We start from the raw sequence: 15,570 nt of genomic DNA, 5'->3' as shown, positions 1-15,570 counted from the left end.
AAGTCTGACTGCCCAGATCTATCGCCACTGACATCACCAACCTCCGCAGAAAATTCCATCACTTGTTTCGCAATGATTTTTCCATGGATGTCAAACATCAAGCGCACATACTTGTCGCCATGGAGCTAAAACAGACGAAACAAAAAAACTCCATTGCCCATTGGTGCTAGCAAGTAGCAACCTATACACCACACTTCCAATTTCTCTCGCTACCACCGACACTACTCAATATCAGACTTTTCAACTCAGACAAAGAACTTACTCGTCGGGTACGCAATAAAATGAGATTCTCACACTCAAATATCACCCCATTATCACTATTTCTCATATGGCAATTGGAATATACACTTACAATCAAATATCTACTACTAGACATTTTAGCTTATTTTCGGAAGAAAAAAGTAGAGAAAAAGTAGTGAAATGTTTGTGAAGAATACAAAGAGTTGCACATCCTTTTATAGCTGCTGAAAATTTGTTGTTATATATCTCATTTACACTATAAACATCATAATTATTCACGTATCTCATTTACACTGTAAACAAAATATACACATATTTTGTTTCATGTTTTATCTCGTTTACAGTGTAAATAAATGTAGTATTATTTCGTTTATACCGTAAACGAAAAAAGAGATATGATACTTCTTGATAAAAACACTATAAAATGTTTAATTTGGTAAATAAAATATTTATTTTATTTATTTAAAAAAATATTTTTTTAGCTATTAAATATAATATTTTTATTGTGATATCCGAACTGATATAAAAGAAAGGTAAGAAAAATGATAAAGAGAGCATTTTATAAATTAATTGATGACCATTAATTAAAGGGTGTAAACAATTTTTTAAGAATGGTTTGAAAAAAGAAAATGCTAACAAATATGGACTAATATTAATTCAAAATTAATCTTAAAAAATATTATTATCTAATATATTTTTTAAGAAAGTACAAAGAAATTAATTCCCAACATACAACAATATAGGAAATCAAGTGGTTTGATCTCAACTCTCCATTATTTTTAAAAATAAAAGTTAGCTTTTAAATTTAAAAATAATTGTTTAGAGTATAAAGAGGCAAGTGATTAATTTATTGTTTATTTTATTGAAGACTAATTTATTAGTTTTGTTAGAGACAAAATTTTTCTCATGGAATTGAACTTTATGGATCAATTATACTAGTGTAAATGGAGAAAGATTTTAAATTTGGGAGCAATTTTAATTTGTCCGCGTCAGTTATGAATTATGTGGAGAAAGAAGAGGTTACATTGCATGGCAATTGGCAAGGAGGCTCAAAATGAGCACGTGATGGAGGAGAAAGGGTGAGCTAAAGTGATGGCTAAGGGAAAAAGAAAATTGGGCTTTTCAAAAGTAGCCTAAAATGGTTCATTGGAAAAGAAGCACTTGATTTCTACAAAGAAGATTGTGCTGAGTTCGGGTAAAGGCCCAATCATGAAGAAAGAAGAGAAGGCTTTGACTGGCCACGGGGCGGGTAATAGGTCTTCTAAGTTCAGGAAGCATCACGCTCCAATGCTTGGCAAAGGGCAAAATCAGGGTGCCAATCTCATTCCCGTTGTATCGACCTTCACTCCTATAATCAAGAACGGCCATAAGAGGCTGAGACTGGCATCTCTCCAAAGCTCGCTGGTGCCATTGAACAGTGATGGCAGAGCGGATTAGCAGCAGCAGATTCCACCCTCTATGTCACCTGGTGCGACGGGGAATGCTCCAAAACAAGTCTTGGGTATGGAGAAACAGGACTCTCGAAAAATTTTTGGTGGCCCGTCTACCTCTTCATAATGGTCTTCGCCTGAGGTTGGTGCCTTTTTTTGATAAATTTAGTTTTATGGATAATATAGATATCAATTTTCTTTCTTGGAATATTAAAGGGGCTTCTAACAAATTGGCCCGATTTTACTGCAAAGAGTTATTTAACAAATATCATCCAACTTTATTTTATTATTTTGAAAACTCATGTTCCCTTTTAGCGTTTGAAATATTTTTGGAGTAAGCTTGGTTATCCGGATGTTAGTGTTGTGGAGGCAAGTGGTCACAGTGAAGAAATTTGGATTTTATGTTCTAATTCTTCAATATCGGTGAGAGTTTTAGATACAGTTGATCAGTGTATTAGCCTTGAGATTCAGATGGGTGTTGTTTCTAGTTTTTGTAGTGTTGTGTACGCTAATCCTCATGTTCATTGGCGTATAAGGTTGTGGAGTGATTTGATCAGGATCTCTAATATGATTCAAGGCCCTTGGATTGTGTTAGGTGATTTTAATGATATTCTGATGCAGAACGAGGTGAGAGGAGGTTCTTTTTATATTGCAAGATCGGAAAATTTTGCTGAAACCTTGGCTGAATGTAATTTGTTTGATATGGGGACTATTGGGAGAAATTTTACTTGATTTCGAAAGGCGAAAGGTGGGCTGCAGGTGGCAAAAAAATTGGATAGAGCAGTGATCAATCAAGAGTGGCGCCTCTTATTCCCGGAGGCATATAATGAGGTGTTAATGCGTCTTCATTCTGATCATTGTCCTTTGCTCATACGATGTAAGAAGGAGGGGACTGCTAAGAAGGGTCACTGTGCTTTTCAATTTCAAGCTGCTTGGTTAACCTACCCCTTTTTCGGGATGTTGTTCATGCAGCTTGGAGTAAAGGAGCCCCAGATATTATTAAGAGTTTGCTTGAAGTCCAAAAGGATGCGCTTAATTTCAATAAAAATATTTTTGGGAATGTTTTTGTTAAAAATAAGGAGCTTGAAAGGCAACTAAATGATATTCAGGTGTCTCTGGAAAGGTGGGAAGATTCGGAGCAGTGGATTAAAGAGTAAGGTTTGCATGAGGAGCTGAATTCTATCCTTCTCCAAGAAGAGCTTATATGGTACCAAAAATCTAGAGAGCGGTGGGTTAGATGCGGAGACCGAAATACTAAATTTTTTCATCTCCAAACGATAATCAGGCGAAAAAGGAACAAGATTCATGGATTGTTTCTTGAATATGGCATTTGGTCTTCTAAGGCGACGGTTTTGAAATCGGAAACAAACTCATTCTTTCAAAAATTTTTTTCTACAAGGGAGGCAGTTAATCTGGATGCCATGGGGGAATTCCCTTGTCATTCTCTTAGTAGAGAGGCATGCCAAAAGCTTGTTGAACCAGTAGCTCTCGAAGAGGTGAAAAGAGCTGTGTTCGGCATGAATTCTTTCAAGGTTCTGGGTCCAGACGGATTTCAAGCTCTCTTTTATAAAGAATTTTGGGACTCTCTTAGCAATGATGTGTGAAGCATAGTGAAGAGAGCCTTTGCAGGTGAGGACATCAGTGCGGCTATTTTTGACACTTTCATTGTGTTGATCCCCAAAGTTGAAGCTCCGTCTTACCTGAAAGACTTTCGTCCTGTTAGTTTATGTAATGTTATTTACAAAATTATTACAAAAGTACTTGTTAATAGGTTTCGTCCTTTTCTTTCTGAGATCATTGGTTTGCTTCAGGATGGGTTTATTCCAGGGAGAGGAACAACAGAAAATATAATAGTTGCATAAGAAATAATGCATTTCATGAGAAACACCAAGTCGAAGAAGGTTTCTATGGCATTTAAGATTGATCTTGAAAAAGCTTATGACAGAGTAGACTGGCGATTCCTTGATCAAATTTGGTTTTCCTGTGGCTACTATTAATCTTATCATGGCTTGTGTTATTTCGTCCTCTTTGTCTATTCTGTGAAATGGTAATAGGCTTTAAAGCTTTAAACCCATGAGAAGGTTGAGACAAGGGGATCCCATATCCCCTTATCTTTTTGTGCTTTGTATGGAGAATCTTTCTTGTCTTATATTGCATAATGTCTCTCAAGGATCGTGGATCCCAGTATCTATTTCTAGGCATGACCCAAAAATCTCTCACTTGATGTTTGCTGATGATCTATTATTTTTCTGTAAAGCCATAAAAACTCAGGTGACAGAGGTTATGAAGACTCTAGATATGTTTACTCAAACGTCGGGGTTGAAGGTGAATATCCATAAATCTAAGGCTCAATGTTCCAAGAATGTTTCGGCGAGAAGAAAAGAGGTACTTTCAGGGGTCTCTAGTATCCGGTTTTGCCAAGATTTGAAAAGATATTTGGGACTTAATATTAGTCATGATAGAGCTTCTTGGAAGATGGCGCAGGAGGTGATTGACAAGATTCAGAGAAATCTTACTAGTTGGAAGGGGTGCTTGCTTAACAAGGCGGGCAGACTTTGTCTCGTGAATGTGGTGATGGCTTCTATTCTGGTTTACAATATGCAAGTTTTCCTTCTTCCGAAGTATGCGTGTGAAAAATTGATTCTTTAATGCGTAAATTCTTATGGAAGGGTCAGGCGAATGGGAGAGGGTTGCCTTTGGTCAAGTGAGATATTGCTATAACTCCTAAAAAGGCAGGTGACTTGGGTGTTAGAGATACTCTCTGTGCGAACATGACTCTGCTTGGCAAGTTAGTTTGGGATTGTCTGAATAATAGAAACAAGTTGTGGGTGCAGGTTTTAACTCACAAATATCTCCGGAACTCCAAGGACATGGGCAGCATTCGTTGTCACAATGCCTCAACTACTTGGAGGAATATTCTAAAGGCTTATGATATCTTAAAATAAGGATTTCGATGGAATGTGGGGAATATGCAACAATTGATTTGGTATGATGAGTGGAGTCCTCTTGAAAAACTTTGTGAGCTTACGTCTTATGTTCACATATCTGAAATAAATTTTTCTCTTGTTGGTTTGTGGAGCATTGGTACTAGGGAGGGGGATAAGCTTGCAACGCCAATTTCTCATGAAGTCAAACAGTTTCTTCATAGCCTTGGGCCTCCTCTAATGTCAGAATCGGAGCCCGGATGGATCTGGTGGCTCGCATCGCTAAAAGCTTATAGTTCTCGAGAAGGTTATCGTTGGCTCCTAAAGAAGAAAGTGAATTCGATTGAAAATAGCAACTGTGGGTGGATTTGGTGCTCTAATTTGCCAGAGAAGATAAAGATAATGATGTGGCTGGGTTTACAAAATGCGCTTCCGACAAATGCCTTCCAATTCAAGTGTCATTTAACTGATTCGGGAAGATGTTTAAGATGCAATGCAGATCTGAAAACAATGGAAAATTGTCTTAGGGATTGTGTGAAATCAAGAGGCATTTGGCAAATGTTGGATCCTTTGCTTATTGATTCATTTGAAGGTACTACTTTGGAATTTTGGATTCGGAAAGTCATACCGGGCAATGAGGCAATTGTAGGGGCGGGTCTTTGGTGGGTGTGGAGGCACCGTTGTAATGATATTTTTAACAATGGAGATCAGTGGTCAAACAACAAAGTTGTAGCTATGGCTCAGATAACTGCTAATGATTTAAGAAAGTATGCCAGTGCCAGTTGTATAACTTTCAAGGATAGAAGGAGGTGGGAACCTCCAACAGATAACACTTTTAAAGTTAATTGTGATGCGAGTCTGTTTTCTGATTGGAACCTAGCAGGAATTGGTTGTTATTAGATATTCTAATGGGCGTTGGATTTCGGATTGTTCTAGTAGCTATCCTCCAGGACCTATCGTCAGATGCGAGCTTTTTGCTGTTTGGAGGGTCTGATTTTAGCTTGGGATTGTGGCTTGAGAGATATTGTGTGCGAAACAGATTGTCTTGACATTTTGCACATTCTAAACAATCCGACAAATGGGCTTAATTGTGATGTGGTTGATATTTTTCAGAAGATCCAGGAGCTTTTGTCAAGATCTTGGGTTGTGAATTTTGAATGGATTACCCGTGAAGTTAAGGTTTGTGGCAGATTGACTGGCGAGATATGCCGTCAAGACCAATCCAACTCATGTTATTTAGTCGGATGCTTGTGATGAGTTTCAGCATCTTTTGCTTGTTGATCTAGGGATCGTCTGTTTTTTCCTTTCTTTTCTTTACTTGTTTAGTAAAAAAAACAAAAAATAGCTCCTAAATCAGTAAAAAAATATATTAAAATATAAATATATATTAAAAATAAATAAAATAATATATATTTATATATAAATATATTGTGATTAATTTTTTATATACATACAATAATTTTGTTTATGGATATGTACTCTTTTTTAATAGAATTTTTATCTAATAAAAATAGAAAAAAATTATAAAATATATGTGATTTGTATAAAATATATATTAAAATAGAATTCTTGTCTAATAAAAATAAAAAATATCTATTATTTATAAAAAATTAATCATTAAATTAATTATTTATATAAAATATATGTTATAATAAAAATAAATTAAATAACATATATATTTATATACACATATTTAATTTAGTTTTTGTGTGTATTAAATTATTCTTTTACCTTAATCCATGACAATAATAAAGAAGTCTCGTGTCCCACAAATTTAGCTCAATAGAATACATAAATTCAATTACAATTTTAGTCTTTATTATCTTATCTTATCTTTTCTTATAGAATTGTAATTAAATTTATGTATTTTATTGGGTTGAATTGTGAGTCACAAAACTTTTTTATTATTATTGTCATGGGATAAAGTAAAAGAGTAGTTTAATAATGTGCATATAATATTTTTGATATATCAAATATATTTATAAAAAAGAGAAATGATTATATAATCTATTTTAGATGTACTATGAAAAATTTATCACTTCATTATAATTTATATAACTCGTAATATGTAGCCAGATGTTTGGAGAAGGTTGGCTTTATGCCAAACTTCTTGAGTTTGTTTACATTATCCGATCTTATCAACTTTTTAAATTAGTAGTTATTATTTGAATAAAAGAATTATTTGTAACTAGCAGCTCAATAGCCACTTTAGCTGTTTTTTATTGAACTAAAAAAAATTATATTTTTATTTTTAAAATTATAAATTTAATATTAATAATTAAAAAATAAATTATAAAAAATAAAATATTTTAAGTTATTTAATATTTATAAAAAGTATAAAATAAATAAATTTAAATTAAAAAATTATATTATTATTATGTGTAATAAATTTAACATAAAAATTTATTAACATTATTTACAAATTAATTATTTATATATTAAATTGTTTATTTTTTTAATCCTATTTAATTTGAAACAAATTTAAAAATTTAAAAATTCAAATTTTGCTTTATCTTTATGTATATTTCTAATAAATAAAAAAATTATTTCTTTAATCTTATATTGAATCTATTTAATTATTTTTAATTTTATTATTATTTTAAAGTTATTAATTTTTATTTTGATTATATCATCTTATCATATCATATACTATTATTTTTTTATTATTCTTCTTACATATATAATTATTATTATTTTACCGTTATTATTATGTTATTCTGTTTTATTCTCTTTTATGATTGAAAGTAAAGCATTTATATCATTCTCTTGTGGGTTAATACAAAATTTATAGAACATTGAATACGTGATGAGTACGTAATTTTAGATTATAAAAACAGAAATAAAATAAAAAAAAAATTGAATATTAAACTCTCTATATTCCTATTATATATTATATATTGTTATAGATGTGCTAATGAATTTAAAGTACTAGCATACTATGGTTATGTGGATCACAAGGTCTTCTAGCTAGTTTCTAGTTAAACAAATCAAACTTTTTGGTCTCCTAAATGTGCAAAACATGCTTGGAATGAACAAAACGTATAGTACATGCATTGTATTCGTCCAAGGTTTTACGGGTTAACAGAGCCAAATTAAATTCTAAAAAAAAATTATTTTTTTAAATTCATTTATTTTTTTATTATTTTATTAATAATTTATGTCAAAAATTAATAATATAAAATATTAATAAATAATATATATAACATTTGACATGTTTAATTAGATTCTGATTAGATATATTTATAAAAATTTATTATTCTAGTTTCTTTTAAATTATATTGAGACTAGACTTTATGAAATTAAAGAAAGAAAATTGGTATATTTTTATAAATATACGTAGTTAATATTCAATTAGATATGTCAAATATTATATATATTATTAGTTATATTTTATATCATTAATTATTAACAGAAATTATTACTAAAATGACAGAAAGACAAATTAATTAATTTATAAATTTTAAAAAACTAATTTAATTAGACAAATTAAAAAAATAATCTTTTAAAAATTAATTTAACTATTACCCAAAATTTTATTAAAGCACAGTCGTAGATATCTTCACACTAGATGATGACAAATGTTGTTAGGCAGAAGGATCAATTATTGGCCAATCGATTCCATTGAGATGGATACTCCTCCAATTCCATGTTCTATCTTTGTCTATTCATTGGCGTTTTTTCTTTGCCGCCTTTTATAGCTTAGTTATTTAGCATTATTTGTTGGGTCTATATGTTTTTTTTTTTAACATAAACTCCTAAGGATTATGGATGGTTAATTAAAAAAAGTTAAATGGAACAAAATGTTAATTAAAACTGTTCAATATATTCACGTATCAATTGAAAAATAAGGGATGATGACAATTAAAAAACATAAATAAATAGTTTTAAACATTGAAAAATATTATATTTTCATAAACGTTGGAGCATTCCCATAAACTGGTAGTTAAATGGAAAAAAACAAGCATAGCTTCGGGAGGTAGTCAATATAACTCTTGAAAGTTGAAACAATATAAAACTAACATTATGATCACTGATCACATTAGAAAAAATAAATAAACGTGGACTTGGAACATATAAGGTTAAACTAGAAAAATAAATACAATGGAAATTTCAAATGGAAATAATGTTATGCTTACATATACATATATATGATACCACTTAGCTTGTATGTGTATAAAAATTATAGAAAATAGTACATTTTTAATTATTTATAATACTTATAATGATAATCATTTTTTTTTTCCAAAAATAAGAAGGAGAACTAATTAGGTGAATTTATTATGAGATATATTATTAATTATATTTAGCTATTGTGAGTTCTAAAGGTAGGATCGGACTAGAGTCAGGTTAAATTTTAGGGAAGAGTCTAAAATTAATTTTACAATAAAAAAATGTTGAAATAAAAATTTAAAAAGGAGTTAAATTGAAATTTATAAAAAGAAATTAAAGTTTAGGAGGTTATTTCCATTCTCCTTAAATAGACTAGCTCTTGTGTGAATAATTGAATATACATGTTAAAATTAATATTAATAAATTTTTTTAAATATTTTATTTTAATAGATACATAATAAATTATTAAAAATTTAAACCTTATAAATTAAGCATATAAATTTGGGTTTAGCTGAGGACACACTAAATTATCAATTAAATTTTTTTTATAGAAAAAAGTGTAAAATTTACAATGAATTTATCATACCTCTATTGACTTTTTATTTTTTGTATTGTAATAGTTGCGGTATTTTTCAATAACCTAAAAATTTGGTGAGTTTTTATTTTGTATCTCTGACCCTTAGATATATAGTTTTTTTTTTAATTTATAAAACCAACCTACCAATTTATTTTACCGTTAAAAAATATCAATCCACACAATGCCGAGGGTCAGTTTTGTAGTTTTTTTTTTTTAATTTACAAAACTGACTCACCGATTTGTTCTATAATTTAAAAAAAAATAGCTTATACAATATTGAAGTCCGATTTGTTAATCATCTAAATCGGACTCTAGATTTTCTTATTTCTACAATTTTGAGCTTCTGATTTGTGAATTATAATTTAAAAAAATAAATTTTTTTATATCTATAAAAAAATGCCAACAATGAATAACATGTAATAAGAGTTCATTATCAAAAAAATTAGCTGCATCTATTAAAAAAATAAAAAAATAATGTTAATAATAATATTATTATTCTCTTTAACTCTATAAAATCTTTATAGTAATCTTAACATACACATCTTACGTATCTTTAAAACACATATTAATTAGGCCAATTTTTTTTTTTTTTTATCAAATTAGACTTTTAGAAAATTTATCACAGAATCTAATAAAGCTTTGTAGATATTGTACAATTGAAGGTAGAATTTGGTCAAAGATAAAAATTAAAGACGGGATAAAGAGAATGTGTGTGTTCTACATCTATGTTACTGTTGTTGAACTTATCACTAATGAAATTATTTAATTAAGATAGAGGATACTCAGGTAAAGAGGTCCTTTGTGTTCTTTTTTTTTTTTTTTTTGTACTTGTGGTTAATGTTTTGCATAAGATAATTAAAGAGACAGTAAAGAACAGACACATAACCTTTTATGGGTTAGAAGAGATAATATAAAATTATATCATATTTAATTTGTGGATAATACTATATTTTTCTGTCCTTCTAAAAAGAAGACTATTCGAAATTATAAAAGACTTTTTTACTATTTTGAGCTGATGTCTATATTGAATATTGACTTTGATAAGTGCAGTCTAATTATGGTAAACTATGATTCAAAATGGGTACAACGGATGTATGGTTTACTGGAGTTAAGGTGATAGTGTTATGAGTAAAGTACCTTGGGACTTACCTAAGAACAAACTCGTAAGTAGTGAAAACCTAGAAAGCAGTAATTGATAATGTAGAAGAGAAGTTGAGTTATGAAAAATTAAGATTTTGAATAGAGTTTGTAGGCTGGTTCTTATAAAATTTATTCTTAATAACTAACCAATTTACAATCTAAGCCTATACGAGATATTAAAGGCAGTCTCGAAAAAGTTAATTACACTATAGAGAAAAAGTTTTTTTTTGGGGGGGGGGGGATGGCAACCCTAGGGTTGCTCAAGTTAAATGAAAAATTGTTCAGACTTCTAAGAAGTTTGGAGGACTGGGGCCAAAAGATGCAGTGATTCGAAGTAGGACCTTAGCTTCTTGTTTAAGTGGTGATAGAAATTCTCTTTAAAAAAAATGTCTGCTATAAAAAAAGTTATCTGCTCTTATAATAATCAGAACCCTAATAAGATATTATTGACTAAAATACTTCCTGTCAAAGGTAATCATTAAAAAGACGTTTGTCAGCTTTTCATCAAGGAGCATTAGGTGAGAGAGAAAATGATAGACGATCTATCTACAGAATTAAGAGATAGAAGGCAAATTATATTATGGGAGGATATATGATTGCAAAGTGGTTGTTTGAAAGCTCCTTTTTAAGATCTTTCTTGTCTCAAATTAAAAAGGATCTATCATATGAAAATATGAGTTTTAAAATGGGTTAATGTGAGTTTGGAACTTTTAATGGAGAAGAGAGCTTTATCAATAAAAATTGAGTCTACTAAATCAATTCATAGTGTCCTACAATTAGCTAAATTGACAATAGAGAGAGAAGACACTATAAAATAGCAAGAACAATAAAAATGATGATTTTTAGAACAACTCCAATAGGATCAATTTTAGATATCAATTTTGATCTGTATAGTAAATGAACTGATTTAAAATTAAAATTTACATTAGATATCATTTTTAAAATGATACTGATATTAGTAAGGAGATTACGTATCACTTAAAAAAAAATATTGCCACTTGTTTAAATTCATCTATTAAATAAAGAGAAAAGGACAAATAGGTCATTGACCTTTTGGCTTGTAGACATTTATATCCTTGAGGATTTGAAAATACATTTAAGTCCCTGACTTTCTCAAAATCTGGACATATCGATCCCTGAATCTAATTTGTCCCATTTAAAAAACTCTCCACGTGTGCATCTGTATATCGGCCAGGCCAGTACAACGGAAGTCATGTTTGATTTTTTCGTTGAGTCTGCTAAACCCAGGTAAACAGAAGGATCCATGTGTCCAGGTTTTGAAAATGTCAGAGACTTAAATGTATTTTCAAATCGTTGGGGATTTAAATGTTCGCGAATCAAAAGGTTAAGGACCTATTTGTCCTTTTCTCTTAAATAAATATTAATAGCATTACTGTACCGTTGTAACGTTGTTTTATTATAACGTTGTAACAAAGACTCAATTAAAATTTACTCAAATAAATTAGATATACTTATTTGTGTTCTGTATTTTATTAATTTATTTTTTATTATCTTATTAATTTAATAAAAAAATAAATCCAAATCAATTTAACATAATTTTTTTAATTATTTATAAAATTTTACTTTTTCTCTCCATCTAAATATGCATGGTATATAATTATTATTTTTATAATTTTATATTTTTTTAGTTAAATTTGCACAATTTAATTAAATTTATTTAAAATAATAAAAAATATTTAAAATTTAAATTGAAATGAAACCAAGCATTAGAGTAACAAATTTTACATTAAATTTTAAATCAAGTCTTATCATATATAGTCCACAAATATTTATATGACATTTTGTGAGATCTAAAATAAAATAAAATTAACACCAAGTATTAGAGATGTTCTTATAAATTTGTTTGGCCATCTATATGTAAAAGATATGAAAATCATGATTATCTAACAAAATTAATTTATATTTATTACATTCAATTTGAATAAGTAAGAAATCATCTTATTTTAGTTTAGTCATTAATTCACATAATTTGAATTTAACTCAATAGATATAATTTGGTTTGATTTAATATGATTATTAATTAAAAATATCTCAATTATCTATTTTATTCATAAATTTATTATTTTAATGACTAATAAATTAATCAAATTAATTAACTAATACACAAAATAATTAGTATAATTAATTTGGTTTAATAAACTAAAAGAAATAAATTAAAAAAATACTATCAAAATATTAAAAGAAATAAATTAAAAAATATTATCAGAATAAATTAATATAAATTATAATAAATTATGTGATATTTAAATATTTAATTAAATTAGTTAATTGATATAATTAATTTATTATAATAAATTATATTTAATAAATTAAAAAAATAAATTAAAAAATATTCTTAAAAGTATGTCATATCAATTTTATTATTAAATATAAAAATTTAATTTTATTATAATAGAATAGATAGAATAAATATAATAGATGATCGAAAAAATAGATACAAATGGTTGTCCTTGTTTTTGTATGTAACCATGAAATTATCACTATTCTAATGGGATACACCGTTCAAAGGAAAAGAAACAAAGAAACAATTCCCTTCATCACTTTCCAGTTTCCAACACTAACTAGTAATTAATATCCATGTATATGTATTGGTGGCTACTGGCTACAATAACTCACACTCTATATATAAACCACACAAGTGAGTAAGTGATTACACAAATCAGCATCACAAACCCCAAAAAAAGAGATGACTTCTCTGAACCTTGTTTCACGGACTTGTCCCATTCCCTTTCTCAGCCATGCAACCACCGCTATGTTCCCAACCCCCAATTCCATCATCTTCTCTACCAAGCCATTCTCTTATGCCTTCTCCGTCTCCGCACTTGTCACCGCCAAGCAAGAAACCATCGTCCTCGACAAACCCACCACCACCTTCGACTTCACCGCCTATATGCTTCGGAAGGCTGATACAGTTAACAAAGCCTTGGACGCAGCCATAGCGATGAAGGAACCTGAGAAGATCTACGAGGCCATGCGTTACTCTCTCCTCGCCGGAGGCAAGAGGGTCCGCCCGCTTCTCTGCATCGCCGCCTGCGAGCTTGTCGGCGGAGACGAGGAAACCGCACTCGCCGCCGCATGCGCCGTGGAGATGATTCACACCATGTCGCTCATCCACGACGACCTCCCATGCATGGACAACGACGACCTCCGCCGTGGAAAGCCCACAAACCACAAAGCTTTCGGCGAAGACGTGGCCATTCTCGCCGGCGACGCCCTCCTAGCCTTCGCCTTTGAACACATCGCTGTGTCCACCAAAGGGGTGTCGCCAGTGAGGGTGGTCCGCGCCATCGCGGAGTTAGCGAAATCGGTGGGGTCAGAAGGGTTAGTGGCGGGTCAAATAGTGGACACACATTCCGAAGGGTTATCGAATGTGGGGTTGGAGAGGCTGGAGTACATTCACCTGCACAAAACGGCGGCGTTGCTTGAAGCTGCGGTTGTGCTGGGAGGCATAATGGGTGGCGGAAACGACGATGAAGTTGAGAACTTGAGGCTGTTTGCAAGGAGCATTGGATTGCTGTTTCAGGTTGTGGACGACATTCTCGATGTTACAAAGTCATCGGAGCAACTTGGGAAGACGGCGGGGAAGGACTTGGTGGCTGATAAAGTCACTTATCCGAAGCTCTTGGGGATTGAAAAGTCAAAGGAATTTGCTCATAAGTTGAACCAAGATGCATTGCAATACCTTGCTGGATTCGATGAGGATAAGGCTGCTCCCTTGGTTGCTCTTGCTAATTTCATTGCTAACAGGCAAAATTAATTAGTTCCGTGTTATGAATAAATTAAGTGTCAATCATCTTATTTTTAGTGTGTGTGGGGGTGTATATGTTTATGTAGGAAAATTAGGATTCTTGAAACTTGAACCATGGATATATACAAAGAATATCTTGAAACTGGGGATGGAGTATTATTTATAAATAAATTAAAGTTCCTTTTATTCAAATTGTGTAAGCTTCAATTTCTTGTGAATCTATCTGCGCAGCATTTTAGGATTCCGCAAATGTTTTCAGCTATCTTCCTTTGGTCTTGTTGTTCCTTAATTTGAAGGCAGAGGCATTTGTGTGTGTTTTAAATTTAGAGGAGTAATAGGAGGTCAGCATTTTTGTTAAATTTTGGTCAGTATTTAACATAAGAAAAAAATTGAATGAGTCTACACCATTAGATATAATTTTACACCATTAAAAATATTATTGATGGTTAATTTTGGTCAGTATTTAACATAAGAAAAAAATTGAATGAGTCTACATCATTAGATATAATTTTACACCATTAAAAATATTATTGATGGTTAATTGATGACTCACCTTCTAAACTTTTTCTTAAATTTAAATCTTGAATGAGTTCTGCCCATTAAATAATGTGGTGCGAATCATATAACCTGTTTTTCTGTCCATTAAATAATGTGATGCGAATCATGTAAATAATAACCTGTTTTTTAAGTTTATTAAAATAAAAAATATTTTATTCTATTATTTATTTATTTTTATTTTACTCTTTTACGGGCTTCACTTTTTTTTGTCACTCCATCATCAATGCATCTCGTTGTCGTCGCCATCATCTAAAAAAATGTTGTATTGTCGTTGCACTTTTTTTTTCCATACGTCATATTGTCTCTGCAACTCTGCTCCTTACAACAGATGTTACCACTGTACTTATTTTTTTCCTGTGTCGTCCCTGCTCTTGATACTGTCACGGTACCTTTTTTTTCCATATATTGCTTAACCTTTGTTCTCCTTGCAAGTGACGCTGCCGTTACGTATACGCATCTTCTTCTCTCCTCCGTGATATCACATCATCGCTGAGTCAGAAGTATTATTCTATCGCTGCTCCAAACCTTATAAACATCCACATCTTAGTGAAAAGAACCATTCACATACACAGTAAAATGAACATTTTACAAAACATATGAATGAAAAGAATGAAAAGAATGAAAATTATAAACATCCACATCTTAGTGAAAAGAACCATTCACATACACAGTAAAATGAACATTTTACAAAACATATGCATGAAAAGAATGAAAAGAATGAAAATTAATTAAAATATGAATGATATACTCAAATAAACATCCACTTTAAAATGAAAAGAATCATCCACTTACATAATAAAATAAACATCCAACTTATTTGAT

General features: G+C 30.6%; 1 protein-coding gene across 1 annotated transcript; it reads left to right on the top strand.

Moving 5' to 3' along the window:
• The first annotated feature begins 12,983 nt into the window (after window positions 1–12,983).
• Window positions 12,984–14,382, top strand: LOC107642843 (heterodimeric geranylgeranyl pyrophosphate synthase large subunit 1, chloroplastic). Its single transcript, XM_016346333.2, has one exon. It carries the CDS (start codon window positions 13,129–13,131, stop codon window positions 14,197–14,199), a length of 1,071 nt encoding a protein of 356 aa, XP_016201819.2. The 5' UTR covers window positions 12,984–13,128; the 3' UTR covers window positions 14,200–14,382.
• The last annotated feature ends 1,188 nt before the right edge of the window (window positions 14,383–15,570 follow it).

Source organism: Arachis ipaensis, chromosome B5 (genome assembly GCF_059453495.1).
Source record: "Arachis ipaensis isolate K30076 ecotype BB chromosome B5, ASM5945349v1, whole genome shotgun sequence".
NCBI classification, from domain to species: Eukaryota; Viridiplantae; Streptophyta; class Magnoliopsida; order Fabales; family Fabaceae; genus Arachis; species Arachis ipaensis.
The sequence above is the reverse complement of the archived record's forward strand: the minus strand, read 5'-3'. Positions and strand labels throughout refer to the sequence as shown.